The 19,461-nt window shown below is 45.0% G+C and overlaps 4 protein-coding genes across 4 annotated transcripts; 2 read left to right on the top strand and 2 right to left on the bottom strand.

Moving 5' to 3' along the window:
* Positions 1-516: 516 nt before the first annotated feature.
* Positions 517-3,089, bottom strand: EDB91DRAFT_1242677 (uncharacterized protein; the record flags this gene model as incomplete). The annotated part of the gene is made up of 9 exons (XM_041322217.1): positions 517-868; positions 938-960; positions 1,012-1,108; positions 1,161-1,231; positions 1,388-1,517; positions 1,570-1,801; positions 1,848-2,049; positions 2,102-2,616; positions 2,681-3,089. The coding sequence occupies 9 exons, from the start codon at positions 3,087-3,089 to the stop codon at positions 517-519; spliced, it is 2,031 nt and encodes a 676-aa protein (XP_041183036.1).
* Positions 3,090-3,312: 223 nt separating this feature from the next.
* On the top strand, positions 3,313-5,962 carry EDB91DRAFT_1242676 (uncharacterized protein; the record flags this gene model as incomplete). The annotated part of the gene is made up of 10 exons (XM_041322216.1): positions 3,313-3,499; positions 3,560-3,795; positions 3,844-3,887; positions 3,968-4,295; positions 4,340-4,349; positions 4,376-4,546; positions 4,601-4,710; positions 4,764-5,135; positions 5,199-5,513; positions 5,570-5,962. The coding sequence occupies 10 exons, from the start codon at positions 3,313-3,315 to the stop codon at positions 5,960-5,962; spliced, it is 2,166 nt and encodes a 721-aa protein (XP_041183035.1).
* A 4,677-nt stretch (positions 5,963-10,639) lies between these two features.
* EDB91DRAFT_1012769 (uncharacterized protein) lies at positions 10,640-11,032 on the bottom strand (the record flags this gene model as incomplete). Its single annotated transcript, XM_041312446.1, has 1 exon — positions 10,640-11,032. A coding segment is annotated over one exon (393 nt), but the record flags the coding sequence as incomplete, so codon positions are not given.
* Positions 11,033-13,554: 2,522 nt separating this feature from the next.
* On the top strand, positions 13,555-19,441 carry EDB91DRAFT_1234119 (uncharacterized protein; the record flags this gene model as incomplete). The annotated part of the gene is made up of 13 exons (XM_041321173.1): positions 13,555-13,609; positions 13,765-14,276; positions 14,342-14,543; positions 14,595-14,823; positions 16,484-16,619; positions 16,675-16,807; positions 16,942-16,994; positions 17,163-17,249; positions 17,288-17,497; positions 17,567-17,595; positions 18,668-18,744; positions 18,795-19,010; positions 19,275-19,441. The coding sequence occupies 13 exons, from the start codon at positions 13,555-13,557 to the stop codon at positions 19,439-19,441; spliced, it is 2,106 nt and encodes a 701-aa protein (XP_041183033.1).
* Between the last annotated feature and the right edge of the window lie 20 nt (positions 19,442-19,461).

Below are 19,461 nucleotides of genomic sequence, written 5' to 3'. Positions count from 1 at the left end.
GCCAAGGTGCAGCAATCACAATTTGCGAAGCTATTTTTTGTGTGGTCACAGGTCACAGGGTCATTCGAAGCTGTGACACCAAGTGTGACTGTGTCACGTGCTGCACGTGACGAAGCTAGTGTTGTATCTCTACAGTAGTCCTAAGGTTTAACCCTAAGACTTGGAGGTGGATGAGAGATTAGACTCAAGTCCGGAGAAGCAAGAATGAGCAGAACTAAGATGATATTTGAACTGAGGAGTACCAGAGTATTACAGGAGTTTATATACTGTAGGTATCATGTAAGTAAATCAGTCAGCAAAGTAAAAGCTATGTCTGAAGCATGTGGAAAGTCTATTAGTAAGTGTATAACAGATCAAAGCAGTGAAGTTGGAAATGAAGTACAAACAGATGGATCAGTAAGCATAGTGGAAAGAACATAACCGGTAGCCAGAGAACAGTTATTCTAAAAGGAGATAGTTGCAAGTACGGAGATGAAGGCGGAGCACTGGGCGGATAACAGGATGGAGGACTGGACTTTAGTGGGGGAGATCTGGAATCCCAGATCCAGAGGTATGGGATATGAAAGCATGTGATGCTGCAAGTTTGTCAAGGTGTTGATTTGTGACCAACATTTGGCCAAGTGCCTTGTACCGGCTGGAGCGCCTCCACAGCTCCTTCACTGCTTTGATATGCTTAGCTTCAGTGATTGAAGAGCACAGACAATTTGGGGCCCCAAAAAGTCGAATAAGCAGTAGGTAGTGTTGAAGGGAATGTTGGCGAGGGAGTGAGAATGTAGGAACCACATTGAGTGTTTGAAAAAATTTCTGGTACTGATAAAATCGGTTGAGTGGCTCCTGGATTTGCTTGAGAGTCTTCTCCGTGATTATGCTACATTGGACAAGATAACAAAACTTGAGAAAGGCTTGAAATGTCTGGATCATATCTACAGGGACATACCCCTCAATGGTGGATAAGTATACCTATAAAAATATGTCAGTAAGATATTAGTAGTCTGATGCATGAAAAAATACCTTCATTAGAGCTTTTGAGTCATCGCCCATCCACTGCTTAAAGCCTCGTCCTTGTGGGAAGCACTGAAGACCAGCAAAGGCCGGAACAGCCGCAATTCTAGACAAAACCAGTTAGATAGCTATACCTATGATTAAAACGAACCATTTACCTTTGATCAATGTCATCCATGATGCGATCAGCATCTTTCTTCGAGTGCATCTGGTATAGGTACTTCTTGATCTAATCCACCAGGTGATCTTTGAATGTCCCTTTGATGAGCTGGTGAAGGATATCGGGGCAATGAGTTCATGGATGTTGGCCCGAGCAAAATCATTTGTAAAGGGCTGATATAAAGTGTTAGGTGTTGTGAAACATAGCGCAAAAGATAGGGCTTACGATGAGTTCACCAACAATGCCATATTCATCCCATAAAGCATCAAGAGTGCCCTCCTTGACAAGTGCATCCGTATGATGCTGACAACGCCAAGCAGCTGGCTCGTCTAGATTGACACATGAAGACAAACATCTGTACAATAATTAGTTTAAGTAGTCGACTAAAAAGATGAACAAGTACATACTTTGGGCACCAACCACACACAATGCATGTCAATAAGACTTGCTCCTCGTAGTCAGCAATATAAGGTCCCAGACCATAGATAACACAGCGGAAATGTCCATCGCCGAAATGTGCGACTTCATACTTGGTGACACCAGGATGAAGTGTTTCAAGAATCTTGGAGAGCGAGCAGTGAAACAATTGCTGGCAAAACTTTCGGAACCTCACATCGCTAGTCACATGCTCCTTAGTCACTATCTCAGATAAGCAAACAGTGCATTTAAGAAAAACAAAACTTACTTTTGGGAATAGCAAGAAAGGCGATGATACTAACTGCATCATGATGAGCTCGTCTGACATTGTTGTGAACATTGCCAATAGATGCATAGAGCAGGTAGTACTCATTGTTTCCTGTTGCGACAGACACTGTAGTCTTGTCGCTGCCTAAAACAACGGGTACAAATGTGGATCCATGCAATTCTGGATCTTCTGAGATTATATCCTGGTGACACTTGTTGGATTCAAAGGAATGATCAAGAAATTGAAAGACTTACAGCCTGATCCCATGCCCAATCACCAGACATTAAGTCCTTCCACTGACGCTCATCACCATTGGTTGAGAACTCATGGTAGGGTCTGTAATCAAACTCTCCGGCATAGTCAGGATTTGCAAGCATGTCGTGAATGACCTCTTGTGGATCACGGTACCAGACATCAAAAACTTGATCCATCCATGGTGGCACATCAGCATCCAGTCTTTCACCATTGTAGCGAACTGAAAATGACTGCCATTTGACATCTCCAAGTGGTGTTTTGTTGATGGTTTTATAAAGGTCACGAAAATCAGCAAATGGAGGCTTGTCATTGTGTTTCTTGAGGGTTGAGGCCCAGAGATCAAGGAGTTTATTGATCTGGGCTGCAGGTGTCTGATTCACAGCAAAAAAAAACTCTGCCGTTTCAAATTCAATGCAATTTCGGTAAGGTGTCCAGTCAGAGGAGGATTTATCAGAGAGCAGTTCAGGTGGGCTTCCAGGGGGAAGAAACATGCCGTTCTCATCACAAGGGGGAGCTAAAAAAAAATAAACATCAAAACACTGTTAGAAAGCTGTCCTGATAGCAAAGTACAGCATTACTGTCAAGGTCCTTGTGAAAGTTCTGATATAGGCGGTTTCCTGGCCCCCAAAACTCGGTGTCGATTCTCGGAGCTGGTGAGTCATGCGCCCCATCATGTTCCATCGGATTCAACCAATCATTCTTGACTTCTTGAATGTTGAACTGTGCCTCATGTGGTTGTGCAGGTGCTGGATGGTAAGGCTCTTCCAGCTCTTTGGAAACACTGGCATGGTAAGAATTAGACGCCTTTGTGATTGTAGGATGGGCTGAATTCCAATGTTTTGTTTGTCCCGCTTGAGTTTTGAAATAGTGCCAACAATTTGGGCGCCCACAAGGGAGTTGGAGTGAGTTATGGTCTGGTCGAGAGTTCAGGTTCCTTTGGATGATATCAGCTGTGGTTAAACACATGAAAAAATGGGGCACATACATGGTGTAGTGGTGAAATGAAGTTTTGGTCCAAAGTAAACTGAGTCTGAGTTTTGAGCCTAAGTGTGATGGTCATAATAAATACACATTGTCCATGTTTGGGATAAGGACACCACACACTTAAAGTTTTCAAACCTAGGTCATTCTTGCCACTCCCTTCAAATTGCTACCTGAAATTTTCTGTCCATCTCACTCACAGCTCCTCACCTGCATCTTTCATATCAATATGCCTTCCCAACCTGCTGACACTGCTCTGGCTCATCGTACTCACGCATCTAATGCAACTGCACATCCTGGTGCGATCCTCTTGCAAGTGAAGAAACCTCAATGCACAACAGAAGAAGTTGCTGCTGCTCGAGAAGAAAAAGCAGCACAGGCAGCAACTGCTAAAGCAGGTTCTAAGTGCATCGCTGGTATGGAGCTGGAGATGGATGCCAAGTAGGCAAACATGCTGACGAGGAAGGCTAAGGGAGTTGGGTCTCGTCCAATCCCCTCTAAAGACAAGAAGGCTGTGAAGGATGGTCTGAGTCAGACAGCAGCCTGTGGTGGAGGCGATGAGGTTGGAACTAACTTGAATCAAGAGCCAGAAATACTTACCCAGACAGCTGATGCACTGATGGATCTTGACAATGACCAGGATACACGTAGTGAGCTCGGTACCTTCAAGAAGAAGATTACCAAAGCCTTGATGAAGGGTGCTGTCAATCAAGTGCATGAGCAAATCAAATAGATAACACCTGCTGATGGTGGAGATAAGGTTGCACATGCCCATAAGAAAGGCAACTCACTTGATGTTATTGTGTAAGTTTCCCTGAACCCCTCATGATGCTCTTGCTCACCGAATCAACTATGTTTTTCCTTAACTTAACTTTGAATCACAGGAAAATGTCTGAGTGCGCTCTCAGCAGCAAAGTCAACAACTGGGTCTCAGGTGTCAACATACCCATCAAGAATCAGAATGTACCAAGTCATGTGACTCACACATCGGCATCACCACCTCCTTCAACAATTTTTTCTCGTCTTATGAGCTCTTCCAAGACAGCTCACAGTGAAATCCTGACTGATATTCCTGAAGTTGCTCAATGTTCTGGTGTGGATGAGGATGCACTGGGAGGTTTTGCCAATGATAAGGATGAGGATGAGGCTGATGAATTGGAATGCCTGGCTGGATATGGGATCACTGCCAAGGAAGGGAGGTCAGCTGCAACAGTAATGTTTTAATTTTCACTCACGATAAATATCTGATATAGTAGTTCAAAGATGGTGCTGACTCTCACTGTTGATGACAGGCTCTGATGACGAGTTGGAGATTCCAGCAGAGTTCTGTGCTCCGTTCACCCAGCCATCAGAAGGAGGTTTGTCCAAGGCTTCCTTCGCAGTCAGCAACCTCAAAAGGAAAGCCTCTGAAGACCTTGATATAACCCCTGGGAGTGAAATTGAAGATTTTTCGGACAATGCCAGTGAGCCAGCACTGATCATTGAAGTCAATGCTATTATACTCACCACACCTTTAGTCAACAATACAATGGATATTGACCTACCAGACAAGAGTAATCTGATGCATGAAGTGAAGTTTGAGAAGCCTAGTGTGAAGCTTGAGAAGCCCCCTTGCACCACAAGTTTGGTGAGAATATAATAATCTATAGTAGTCCTTCCTGATGCAATTTTTATTATTAGACATCAGTTGCGACCACAAACATCAAACCTGCTCTCACTAAGAAGGCAAAGGTGGAATCAGTCAAGTTTTCAACGTCTCTTGGTGCTACTTCTGCCAAGCCCAAGGAACAGCAATCAGTCAAAGTTGACACACCACATGACAATTTGAAGCCTCAATTGCAATACCAAAACACCAATCTCCCTGAACAAGTCCAAGCAGACCACCATTGGGCTAAAAAATTCTTTCTGACGATGATGTTGTGGGCCAGCAGCCAGGAATCCCTCTGGAGCATCCCAGATGCAACTTTACTGACACATATCCAAATTATATTTCAGGCAGTCTACCTGGAGCTGAACCTCACCATTGTTCAGAACGGTGTTGTTTTCTCGCTTGTACATTTTTGTCCCGCCAGATGTCTATGATACCTCCTTACTACTATATCTGCTCACTCATAGACTGTCCAACGTCTTTCTGAGTGGCAGAGCAACTTCAGCTCTACAGCCATTGTGATCATCTTTGATTTTCTGACGAGCAACAATGACTGTGACCCAGAGGTCCTTGCAGGGCTCCTCTTGAAGAATTTTGCCTTCATTTTTGAGGACACAGACAAGTGCAAGCCTGATGGGGCATTTCGCTCTGCATTTATGCTGCAGCTCCTCGGAAAGGCCCATCTTAGCGCCATTAATGGTCATGCTATCATTCCTGCATTGAAAACCAAGGACCTTGCATCAAAAGGGATGGCCAGTGTTATCGCATTTTGTGCTACAGCAGTCTGTTCATTTTCTTGTTAGCAATGCTCCAAGTCCCCCTCAATTGATTCACATAGCTCAAGTGCACCGTCACATTGATTTCAGAGGGAAATATCAAAGTCGAGAATGTCTTAGCATCAACCCCATCATGCAGCAAGTTGAATATCAAGCTCCCCAAAGTACTCAACAAGGCCACTGGGAAGGAGACCAGCGCCCCATATCTATTTTCATGCGATCTCTGGGGTAAACCAAATACTGGGTACATGAAGAGCATCAAGAAGAAGGGCTTGGGCTTCATCAAAACTACAGTAGACATGGCGCGGTCAGCTTTGAATGAAAGTACCACCATGGATGCAGGCGTCTCTGAGAGCTCTGACAATGACTGTGCCTTCTTATGTATGTGTGACACTATCCTCTTATGCCTCTTATTTCATTTGAATTTTCTTTTGTTGTTCTTACTGCCTTGCTAATTTTGCAGATTTGGCAGAGCTGTTCTCCAATGTCTGGCCTTTTGGCACCATCTTGCTTGGCAGACTACTACTACTACTATCACCATTTGTTATACATCTCGACCAGTGCTATTTTCTAGTACTAGTACTAGGCTACTGGTACTACTCTCCGATTATAGGTTATCATTCTTTTTTCAATTTTATCTTTCCTTAACTACTTTCACGTCGTGCTTTTCTGAGTGGACAATGCCCTTTTTCTCCTTTATTTGTGATGCGAAAAGTAAACTAAGTTAGAAATAAGTGAGAATTCAGACAATGAGTGGCCTTTGCTTATTTCACCTTATTGAGTGTGAAAAAGCAACAATAAGTTGAATTAAGGAACTTGTCATTTTCCTGATGCATTTGGTGGTTGATTGAAAACAAACTGTATTCAGTGCATGAAGTGAGGTACAGGGAGTTTGTGGTGGTTAATAATGATCAGGTAAAAGGTTTGGGTAAAAGCCATCAGAGCTTTTCGGCCCGGTGTATACGTCCAAACCTAAAGGTTTCAAGGTGAGCTGTGATCCCGTAAATGTAGGAGAGTGGTGATGTGGACTGCGAAGCTTGACACCCTGTAAAATTTAGGAGCTGTACTCACTCAAACATTTCAGCGCACTGGTGGCATCATCTGGCAGGAGAATGGTTCAAGCACAGGCAAGAGGGCTTGGATATAGGGAGCGATGATGATTGCATGGTGTTGAAGGTATAGTGTGAAGGCGTCACTTGACCACCTGCCCATAGATTTGACTATGTCGAAAGGGATTCCCCTCAGTAGATATTCAAGAGTTCTGCCTATTTGAAGGCTGTGGCCATTGAGGTTAGGGAGATTGGCTGCTTGGGCAATTGCAGTGAGTCTTTTCATTAATTCTGCCTTGGAGAGTGGTCTGATGCCCTTGTGATGCTTCCAAGCAAAGAGATGTGCGTTGTCTCTGGCCAGGTTGACTTGGAGGTGATTCTGTAGGGTGGCTTTTGGGTCTGAAGGGCCTTCTTGCGCTGCCCAAAAGGCGTCTTCTCCTTCTAGTGGGGACACCTTCGTGCTTTGGATGTGGAATTTTGTGATGGGTAGACCATTGTGGTTGACTGTAGTGGAGACATTGCTGCGGGTGATGTATTTGGCAGGATTGAAGGACTTGATAGTGGGAACAGTGAACTCTCTGAGTCTCGCTATGGCGTAGAATGTTGTGGTTAGACAGGCAAATATTGCAGTGTCGCAGGGGTCATTAGGATTGATGTATGTGCGTATGGTGGAGAGGATGTCAACTGTGAAGGGGTCACACTTTGTACATTTGGATGTTTGTGGGGTGAGGGCTGTGGCTCCATCTAGGACGGCTTTGAGCTCTTTCGCATTAGCTATCCATGGGTGCTCGTGCAGAAGGTGCCAGGCTTTTAAGCTGGCTGTGTAGTTTGTGAGTGCTGCGCCCGAGTAGGATCCTGCACAGCTAGATAAGAAGGTAAGAAAGAGGGTGGGGGAAACTGGGTATTGTTGATTTTCTGGTATTTTTAGGGAGTCGCAGTATACATGGAAAACTAGAAGACCGACGCTGTAGGTTTCTTTGGTGGACTGAGCCCACAACGATCCCATGACTTTGAGGATACAGTTTAGTTGTTTGTCTGTTATGGTCATGTCTGGGGTATCAAGGGGAACACAGTGTGTGTTGCCGCCTGATGGTATCCATTTGTGGAGTCTCTCATGGGCAAAACAGTGTGGTCTTAGAGGGGAGGGTAGAGGGGTGAGTCCAGGCTTGTATTGTTGAGGGGACAAAGCACTCAGCATGGATTGGAGGGACAGTGGCAGCAGAGCACTAAAGCACGTGCGAGGGGCGTTTGCGCTATTCTGTGATGGCATTGTGTATGATTTGGTCTTCTTCTGCATGGGAGGCTTTTGTTTGTTTGACGGCTTGTTGACAGATGAGGTTGCGGTTGATGAACTTGGCTGCAGGAAGGGTGTACTGCCCATTGCAGAATAGGCGGAGCTCTGTGGGAGTGAGAGGGGTGGTTGCATCAACAATGAGGTCTCTGAGCTGGTGAGGAATATGGGTTTCAAGGAGTAGAAGGTGCTCAGGCCCATACTTTCCTCTGGAAGGATAATTGGCTGGGTTTGACTCACTGGCGATGTATTCTGTGCAGATTTTGAAATGTCTGGGTAGAGTGTGAATAAATTCGTGAATGTGTTTGAAGACATTGTTGATGGCTTTGTTGTGATGGCATCCTTTCCACCAGCCTTTGACCACCCCAGTGTTATTGCCATAGACAATGACATTGTGGCCAATGCCAGGGAGAGAGGCAAGTGTGTGCACCAATAGCTCGAAACTGATTGCTTTAGCCCAACCAATGTCTCTTTTTGCATTGTTGGTGGTTTGCCAGCCTGGAATGAGTCTCAAAGTGCACCAGCAGTTTCTGATGATGATACCTATGCCAATGCTCGAACTAGCATCCAAGAATGCCAGGGGGATTGAGAAGCGCATTGGAGGGTAGATGGGGTGGGAGACGCCGCCTGATTGTAGGAGGTCTGCCCACCAGTTCAGGTCTGGTTCAACATCTTTATCTGGTTGGTGTGGCATGTGAGGGTTCTCGCGGCAAATGGCGATTGTGTGCTTGAGGCTGGTTAGGTATGCCCTGCCTCTGGTGACTGCTGTGCATGCGTGCATCAATTTGCTGTAGAGCTGCAGGTTTCTTGCAGCATTTGTGTGGGCTTCTTTCTCCATGCGTGAATGGTTGCTATATACTTCTCAGCTTTGGGTGTGCTAAGCGATACTATGCGGAGGTAAAGGTTCCATAGGAAACCAATTTAGATGGCGAATGTGGCAAAGGGTTGGTCTTTCTCCTGTTGCCAAAAGATGCCTAGGTCAATGGAGATGTCATCTATGTCTTGGAGGTTGTAGCTGAAGAGGCAGTCATGTTCGGACCTTAGTGAGTCAATGGAGAGATCTCTGATAGGTTGAGAGCAGTCTTCACTGAACTCTTCTGTTGTGCTGTTATCGAACTCACGGCCGCCGAACCAGAGTCTGCTTCTGGTTTGGTGTAGGCCTCACTTAGCTAAATCTTTGTGCCATTTGGTGCGTTCTCTATTGTAATTGCTTAGGTGTTCTCTTCATATCTGAAAGAAAATGTGGTCATCGACCCATTTGTCTAGTGGTCCTATGCCCCGGTGTTGGAGTATCTTGGCGCCAGCATTGGCGACGTGGCCATAGGCACCTGCTGATGGCATGGCTCCAAATGCGGTACAAGTATCTACACAGAATTCAGTGTCCGATGTTTGAACTATGGTGGTGGGCCATTGAGATGGGTGAAGGGGTACAGTTTGGTAGGCTTCTGCGACATCACATGTTGCTGCTTCTGAACCTGGAGGGAACCTCGAAATAAGTAAGTAGATAACTGAGAATTTGCCCCATGTAGTGGGGAAATCGCTAGCATTGATACACAAATTGATGGAGGGGTTGGGGAATTGGGGGTCAAAGGAGTGTGTGAATGAGAAGTTTTGTATCAATTGGAATTTACCTGGCTTGCCAGGTTTCAGGATAATGGAAAGGGGGGAGGTTTGAAAAGGGCCAATAAGGTTTGAAAGAGCATTAGCAGTGAAGGGACCTAAATAACGAGATGTGTGAAGTTCTTTTCCTATGCTGGTGTGAAATTGGTTTTCATATGTGGATATGGATTGTTTATTAGGAGGGATCTGCATAGATGTAATGATGGGAAAGTTTAAATTGAAACCAGACTGGAAACCTTCTGGAATCTTGGCAAAGTGCGGCATTAGGCAGAAGTGGTGCAGCTCCCTGGCCCATGTGTCAGCTTTGTAAGGTGTGATAGGGTTAAACCTTCTGTGCTCTAGGGCAGCGCTGAGCTCCCTGAGTGACGGCACCACATCCAGAACAGATGTGGCAAGAATCATGTTTGGGGCTATCGCAGCCTTCCTCTCATTGCCAGGCAGTGCATAGCTGTTTGCCCTCTTTGGTCCAGAGGGCTTTGTTGACACGTTCAGAGATGGTGTCATGTTTGCCATCCCAGGTGAGGGTTGCCGAGCACTCAATAGTGCAATCATGATGGGGGTTGCGTCCAAGACAGACAGAACAACAAGGGAGGGGCATGTTAGGGTCTCGGGCCATTCTGGGTTTCTTGTTGAATTTCCCTTCTGGCGAGGCAGGGGGAGAGTGTTTCTGGGAGCTGGTGGAGCATGTGTGCTGCTGCTGTGTTCTGCTTGGTCCTGCTGCTGTTGACAAGCGGGACTGGAGGAAGGGATGTGGGGAGGTGATTCCCAGTGGGTGGGGTTGAAGGCATGTGTTAGCCGTCGGTGGGAGTGGCCACGCGATGGCCATGGGGTTAACCCAGGGTGGGTAGGCACATGGTGGCTGGGGTGTTTGGAACTGCAGCGGGGTTTGGAGCATGATGTCCGATAGCGCAGGTTGATTGGGTGACAGAACATGTTGTCCAAGGGTGTGATGAGGTTGTTTGGGCGCAATGCCAAACATATTGTGAGGGTGAAGTAAATAATGGTGGTGGGGGGGAAAGAAGCGCAGTGAATATTAATTTCTGGGTGATCGTCGGAGTGAGATGTATCTGAATAGCTAACTGTTGGGTTCTGAACTGGTTGAAAACGGTTTTGTGCACTTTGTCCAGCAAGTCTTGGTTAATCCTTGCTAGACTCTAGCTGTTGGAGTTGCCAATGGCAAGGTGCCAGTGCTTCCATTGCTGTGCTTGGTAGAGCAGAAGCGCTCGTTGTTTGTGCATGTCAAAGTCATGACACCATCTGTGATTCTGCAGTGTGGACCAGAAGGAAATGAACATGTTGGTTCTGTTGTTGGGCCAGTCATTCTCTTTCATCAGAGTGAGCATGTATGGGGCTGCTTCGTTGAATTGTTCCCAGGTTAAGTTCTCATCTTTGATAATTTGTGCTTTGGGGTCTCTAGCAGCGCTGGCTGGGATCCATTTGTTCAAACTGTCAGCGATGGGAAGCATTACGAGGGCATCCTCGTCTGCTGTGAAGGTAGAGCGGGAAGCTTCCTCTAGGCCGCTGTTCATGAAGTAGGAGAGTTTGCAGTAGTCACCTGACTTCATTTTGCAAACCGCATATTGGCAAGGGAGGATGATGGGGTCAGATGGGACATTAATGTCTTTGATTGGGGTGTACTTGGCCTTGTTCTTCTTGCGCTCCTCTTGGATTGCAGCTTCTTGTTCAGCTCTTAGAGTCTGTTGACGCTGGGCTTCTTCTTCAGTGGCTTCTCTGTGCTCGGCTTCTGCTTCACCTTCAATTCTGGCTGTCCAATGATGTTTGTCTGCATCATTTTGGATGTGCCAGAGGTTAGCTAGGATTGTTGCTGCTTGATGGTCGTCGGTTGCATCACTAATGAGCTGTGCTCAAGCTTCAGCGTACTCTACTGATTGAAAATCGGGAGCGATCACAAGATTGGGGTTTCCTGTTAGGAAAGGCATAATTAATGCTGTGCAATTGCAAAGAATGACAGAAAGAGATGGAGAAGACAATGAGGGACAACTACTAAAGCAGTGACTAGAAACTCATTTTCCAACATGGGTCAGAAACAAGGTGCGTTGTGCCACCTTACTTACTCACACATAGACTAAATTCTGTGCTAGCCTTGTGCCTCGGCTCGTGCAGAATACCAATAAGGAGAATCAAGTCAAAACTCTGTTACTTTAAATAAGGAGAAATAAGTAGGTCCTCATCCTTAGGACAAGGAGATTGATTCCTCAAGGAGGTTCAGGCGAGCAAAAAGCAGTCAAAAGTCACTATTAGCAGGTGTAAAACAAATCAATAAGTGGCTCAAGGGACAAGTCTAGGGAAATTAAGCAGTGTGGAATGAGGGACTAAAATGCTAAATAAGTGTTGCTAAGCGGGCAGAAAAGTGCATAAAAATGTTTGAGGGAGGGTATAGTACTACACAGTTGAAGGTGCTGCTGGTGCGAAGCTAAGCGGGCAGAAAAATCCATAAAAATGTTTGAGGGAGGGTATAGTGCTGCGCAGTTGAAGCTGCTGCCAGTGTGAAGGTAATGGACTTGCAGTAGAGTGTGGATGGTAGATATCAAGGGGGGCACAAAATGACAAATTGATGATAAATCCTGCAAGTAACAGATCAGTGATACGGCTGCACAGAAAGAAAAAAGAAAAATACAGATTTGAATGTGAGAGCATGGGTTGATGGAAGGTGGAGCACTGACACCCGGCACAGAAAACTCAGTTGATGTGCTGCTGCGACATACGTGCTTCATAAAAGGTGTTGCTCGAACAATGATCTCCTTGACTTGCATCTCTGGCAGCTCCATCATAGTTTCCATGTAGGCCTTCATGTCCGTCTCCCAGTTAGCAGCAGAGAAAGCAGTTCCAGTATGACTCATCCTGTTTGTCGACTTGTTGAACATGAGTTCGATCCTGTGGTTTTTCTTGTTGGAGTCAGAGGGGTCACATGTAACCAAATAATTGTTAGACACCAAGGAAAGTGCGCGCTCGACCTGAGAACGAGGTCAAAAACAGATCAGAACAAAAAACCTGACTCACAGCTGCAGCCGTCAATGCAAGTGCAGTCTCAAAACCAATCATTCCATAGTCCAGGGTGTCGACCTTCTTGTGCCCTGCAATTGCATTTAAATGTGTAGCAAAGGTGCACAAAAAAAACTCCAATAAAATGCTCCAGGATTATCTTCACTCTCGGGGTTCACGTAGACGAAGTGTGAATCCTCAAGTTGATCATCGGCGAAATATTTGCATGCAGCTTGCATTTTGTACTCTGGATTTGAGGTAAAGAAGGCCATCAAAATAGTGATTGCTGTTGAGCCAAATGAGGCCTTCCACTCATGAATCTTCTGTACAGCCTGGTAGGACCGGCAAGTTAAGTACTGTATCTCAAAGTCAAAGGAAGCTCACCAGTTCATAACTGTAACTACCAACTTCAAATTCACACATCCCCCAGTTCTTACCACCAATACAGCTACATATTTCGTAAAGCACATTGCAGAGATCCTCCTCTGGGATGGTCCAGGCATAGCTAGAATTTCCGACCCAGTACATGAGTGCAGGAAGGAATGTCACTCTCCAACTCTTGACCATGCCATCAGGTATATGAGCATTCCTAGGCTTTCCCTTTCTCAAGTTGATGGACACTGCCTTGCTAGTAGCCTCATCCATCTTGATGTGCTTCATAACTGTTTGTTTGTTGGAGATGTCTACAGACATCTGTATATCATGTGGTGGGGTGTCACTTAGTATCTCACCTGTTAGAATATAGCACTTGCAGATGTCATAGAGCAAACAGCAACCTCCATGTCCACATCACTATCTTGGATTTGGTCCTCACCATCATCACCATTCACAGCAGCATCAGAGTCATGAAGCATTTTGAGCACCTCTTTGTCTGTAAATCTGTTGTGGTTGTCTGCTTCCTCGTCCTCGATAGCTGAAAACATACATTTTTTTACCCTTTTGTGTGCTCTTGGGTTTCTGGTGTATATGTACAACAGCCTGACTCAGACTAACATCAGTGTGCATCCCAAAGGTCAGTTGCTCACTCACTTTTCCACCCCCTCCTCTACAAGGTTCATACTCCTCAGGTACGTCGTCCAACTCAATGTCGATGTCATCTGGGACTAATAAATCAAAATTAGAACATGTCTTGACAACAAGTGAGTCACATACCAGTGGTGCAGACGTTAGGAGGTGCTGACAGTTTGTTTTGTTTGGCCTGGGACTTTGCAGATTTGGCATTTGTCTAAGCTCTATTGTCGCTGACTTGCTGTTGTCACTGGTGGAGATATTTGAAACCAATTCCTTCATACAGGACTAAAATGTGATGCTGAGGGTGATCCTATTGATCAGAATGCACTTCCACCACCCCAAACTGACACTTCGCCAGACGATTGGACCCCATATGAAAGCCATATCGCATTTGAAATGGCCAAATTTCTTTTCTTGCAGAATCAAACATCTGCAAAGCAAATCGACACTCTTCTCAACTTGTGGGCAGCATCATTGATCAAGCATAATGACACTCCACCATTCACAGATCATCATGACTTATACAACACTATCGATGCAACACCACTTGGTGATATTCCATGGGAGACATTCTCCATGTCCTACAGTGGTGCCAAACCACTGCACGACATACCACCATGGATGGAGGCAACTTATGATGTTTGGTTTTGGGACCCTCACCTCCTTTCGCATGACATGCTTGGGAACCCCAATTTTGACGGGGAAATGGAATATGTCCCACATCAGGACTACAGCACAGAAGATACCCGATGCTTCAAGAACTTTTTTTCTGGCGACTGGGCATGGGGCCAAGCAGTACATATTGACATGTCAAGCTATTCCTGATGTAGAACTAACAAAGTACTATGGTGTTTATGTAGGATATTATTGCTCAAAATGAAGTGAATCATGGATCAACTTTTGTGCCGCTAATCATCAGTAGCGACAAGACAACAGTTTTGGTAGCCACAGGACATACCAAATATCACCCACTCTATATGTCCATAGGCAACATCTTCAATAGTACACAACATGCACATTGTAATGGTGTAGTTTTGGTGGGTTTTCTTGCCATCCCCAAAAGTAAGCTGTTTCCCAATGTCGTGCCTCTGTCCTTACTTACTTTTTATATAGCTACAAAGGAACATGCTGGTGATACAGCTTACCATGACTTTCAACAACAGATGTTTCATTGTTCCCTTGCCAAAATCTTTGAGGCCATCAAACCTTACATGGACACCCCTGATGTTGCTCGCTTCCCTGATGGACATTTTCGCAGGGTCATATATGGACTGGGTCCCTACATTGCTGACTATCCAGAGCAGGTACTGCTGTCTGGGGTAGTCCAGGGATGGTGTCTGAAGTGCATACTTTGATGTTGACTGACTTGACTACATACAGTGGCTCAAAAAACTGTCCACATGTTTTCACATTTTTCACTATCTATGATATTGTGTGAGAATATACAAACACATCAAGGACATGCTGGTACCATATTGTAGTACTACTTCAGGGCTTCCAATTGAGCCCTATGGCGTGGGAATTGGTCGAGATATGGTGGAGATATGAGGCTTACAAAATGATGACTCATGCGGACAGTTTTTTGACTCAAGTATTTTACAGTGATAATCAGGTATTCTAGTACATTGTGTGACCTCCCTTGGCTTTAATTACTGCCTCTATCCTTCTAGGCATACTCTTAAAACTATATCTAACTATATAAACCAGAATGTCTCATGTGTCATGGTCATAATTACCATGAAAGCCGTCTCCTCTACTCAAAGGGATAATATCTTCTCTTTGTCCTATGCTGGCCTCTCTGCTCATCAAATTTCCTCTAGAACTGAAGTATGCAAGTCTACTGCAGCCAAGTGTATCAAAGAAAGCCACCTGGACAAGGAAAACTCTTGTGGAGGACGTCCACCTCTGCTAATAAGGGGGCTATCATCCAACATATCACTACAGGAAAGGCTAATAATGCCCTCCAAGCCACCCATTATACCAATTCCACCATCACCACCACTGTCTCTTCACAAACTGTGAGGAATGTTCTCAAGGCAGCTCATCTCAAGGCAGTAACAAAGAAGAAATGCCTCTTATCTCTATTAAACATAGGCTGAAAAGACTACCTTTGGCTTGGCCCATCAAAACTGGACTGTAGAGGACTGGAAGCATGTTATATGTTCAGATGAGACCAAAATCAATAGGATTGGGTCAGATGGGAAGGTATATGTATGGAAAAAGAAGAGGGATTTTCTAACAGACAGAGAGGTTAGTGAGGCTGTCAGATTTGGAGGAGGTTCTCTAATGGTATGGGGCTGTATGAGATGGAATGGTGTGGGTATGCCTGCTGAAGTTGAGGGGAGGATGGATGCTGAGCAGTATGTGGACATTCTAAATGACCACTTGCTGCCTAGCATAGCTGACTCAGGGATTGATGAAGAAGACATCATTTTCCAACAGGATAATGATCCCAAGCACACATCTAGGAGAGCCAGACAATGGTTTAAAGAACATAATATCAATGTTCTTGACTGACCAGCACAGTCCCCTGATGTCAATGTCATTGAACATCTCTGGGGAATACTCAAGAAGATGCTTCAAGCCTATGAAACCCCCCCTAAAGGAGTATAGGAGCTATGGGAGAGAGTAGCAGTGGAATGGGCAAGGATTACAGCAGAATATTGCCAGAAATTGATTGAGAGTATGCCTAGAAGGATAGAGGCAGTAATTAAAGCCAAGGGAGGTCACACAATGTACTAGAATACCTGATTATCACTGTAAAATACTTGAGTCAAAAAACTGTCCACATGAGTCATCATTTTGTAAGCCTCATATCTCCACCATATCTCGACCAATTCCCACGCCATAGGGCTCAATTGGAAGCCCTGAAGTAGTACTACAATATGGTACCAGCATGTCCTTGATGTGTTTGTACATTCTCACACAATATCATAGATAGTGAAAAATGTGAAAACATGTGGACAGTTTTTTGAGCCACTGTACATGCTGATTATTTTTAGGTGCCTTGCTGACCAGAGAGACTTAGATGGTGATGGACCGTGCTTGCGCCGGTGCAAAAAACACAGAGAGCTTCTCATTGAAGAGCTCAAGTATGGAAAGCTATGGGAGGAATATGGTATTGTCAGTGATGTTGTGGTGAGTGTAGTTTTGATGATTCCCACGTTAATACACTCTTACTTTTGATTTTTAGCCCTTTACAAATGACTACCCTCAAGCTGATATTCATGAATTGATTTCACCAGACATTCTCCACCAAATTATTAAAGGTGCTTTTAAAGATCATCTGGTGGATTGGGTTGAATCTTACCTCAAGATCACACATGGTGCTTCCTATGCTGCACAGATCATGGATGACATTGACAATAAGTAAGAGACACAGCTTTGCATGATTATCACTAACAACATATACTCAGGATTGCAGCTGTTTCTTTGTTTGCAGGTTTACAATGATTTCCAGAAGGATGCGGATTTAAACAATGGACTGGCAATGATTCAAAGGCATTGATGAAGGTGCATTACCGTATTTCTCAAGAGTTGTCAAGAATCCTCGCAAGAGGTTCGAATCTCTCATGTGCTCATGGCATGACAGGAGAGATGTCAAGAACCCTCGCAAGAGGATTGAAGTTTTTGAACCTCTCATCTGCTGTCACAGGACTTAAGCTGATCTGCTAGTAATAGGTCTACCTTCCTGCTATCAGGGGGCATGTCCCTGATGATATAGTACACACCTTCAGTACTTTCCTGGACTTTGCTACATTGTTTGATGTGACATGCTTACTGAGGATGACCTCTTACAACTTTAGGACGCACTTGATCAGTTCCACAGATACCAGGAAATCTTCAAGACAACTGGTGTCACCCTGTCTTTCTCCCTGCCATGCCAGCACTCATTAAACCACTATTTATTTCTTATCTGGCAATTTGGGGCCCCCAATGGGCTTTGCTCTTCAATTACAGAGTCAAAACATATTAAGGCCATCAAGGAGCCTTGGCGCCGCTCAAGCTGGTTCAAAGTGCTTGGGCAGATGCTGCTCACAAATCAATGACTGGATAAACTGGCAACTGCTGGTGCAAATTTCCAGGTATGTGGAATGTTGAAGGGCTCATGTCTGTCTGAAGCTTTGCATAAGCTTCGAAAGTGTAGTTAATTCCAATTTCATTTATTACAGTAATAATCTCACAATGTACAGGTCACTACGAGTCTGACTCTGATGAAGAAGATGACAACTTTGCCAATAATGGAGCCACTCTCTGTCATATACCTGATCTGACCGCTCCAATATTAATATCCGCTCCACTTTCCGACCCCCTCCGCTCCATCCATCCTCCGCTCTGTCCAATCACAAATCCGCATTCCACCCCTACGCTTCCACTCGACCGCTCAACCGGTCCCTTTCCATAACCTCTCCATTCAACTGGACCTCTTTCCCCTTTTAGATATATACTTCCCCCTTTGGTACATAGACCCTTACTTCCAGATGACCAGTAATTCCTATTACCACTCGATCACTGATCTGACGCGTACATATTGATATCCACTCTGACTTATGTCTTTGCCTATGTAAAGTACTTACAAACTATATCCTTGGTACATAGCTTTACTACATAGTTATCCTGATCACTGCCTCATACATAGAAGTATATAACATATCCTGTACTTAGATATTTTTCCTCAGTCTTAATATTACTTGTCTTCTCGCAGTTACATCTTGTGAGAATTCTCAGTAGGACCTTGCCTCCTCTGGACACAAGTCTCAACTTGTTGTCACCTCCGACCCTCCGCTCTGACTTAGAGCCGTGCTCTAAGTCTTTCCCTTATACTCCACCCCTATCAAATATTCTCCCTTGTCCCTCTGCATTATCCTCCACCTTCCCCGCCCCTACCAAACATTCCCCCTGCTCCTACCCATCCTCCGCATCACTCCCGCCTTCTCCACTCCACTCCTAGTTGGCCTGCCACTAGTAGCTCTCACTCTCCGACCCTCAAAGCAGACCAAAGTGGTCCACTTGTCCTATCGTCGGACAATGTCGGACCCGCTCCAAATTTGGGGCATGTACTCAGCTAAGGGCGCAGTGCAAGAGCTGAAGCCAAGCCCCGACCCCTCTGCTTCCTGAGTCGGCATGGTACCTAACACTCTTGCAGACCGGCCTGGGTTTCTGAATGTCAATGAACCTGAGTATAGGTCTATTGAGGGTGAAGTCAGTGAAATGGTCGATGGACCTGCAGTAGAGGCACATGTTGACCTTGCAGCAACACCTTGTAAGTTTGTCTCCGCTCCTTGTAAACCTTATTGATACTATCTGTCTCAGGCTGTAAATGTGATGTCCATGCACTTGGTGACGAACTTGAGCTCCCCAATTTTCAGCAACTGATCCAGGAATTTATTCATGACCAAGCTCACACTGCCAACCCCAACCCTCCTGTATTTGACCCTGCATCAGCACCATTATTCTTGGGGAAAGTCTCAATTTTCAATTCCGCAGCCGCCTCATTCTATGCACCTAGTGATCTTAGCAGCACTGGAGGTATGTGATGTGAGCATATTCACGTGGTGTCCTCTTGGTGTGGAGGTACACCTTGACATGATTGTGTCTTTGTCAACATGAATACAGATACTGATATTATGAATGGTCTCGTGGTTGCATGAGTGCTCTGTTTTTTTTTCAGCAATTGCACATCTTTTTTTTGATGTGCTGTTGTTTGGTGGTTCTTGCATGTCCTCGGCACATGTGATCTGGATACTGGAATGTATGTTGTTGCTCACACAACACTCGAGGATGACACACCAGACATTTCCATCATTCATATTGATTGCATTTTCCATGCAGTGCATCTTATTCCAGTATATGGCTCAAACATTTTACCTTCTGCGATTACTTCACATGATTCTTATGATGTCTTTCACTCTTATTTTGTCAACAAGTATGCTGATCACCACGCATTCAAGATTGCATAATTGACTTCATTTTACCTTTT

This window comes from Suillus paluster (genome assembly GCF_016628075.1).
Source record: "Suillus paluster strain FC165 chromosome Unknown EDB91scaffold_3, whole genome shotgun sequence".
Classification (NCBI taxonomy): domain Eukaryota; kingdom Fungi; phylum Basidiomycota; class Agaricomycetes; order Boletales; family Suillaceae; genus Suillus; species Suillus paluster.
The sequence above is the reverse complement of the archived record's forward strand: the minus strand, read 5'-3'. Positions and strand labels throughout refer to the sequence as shown.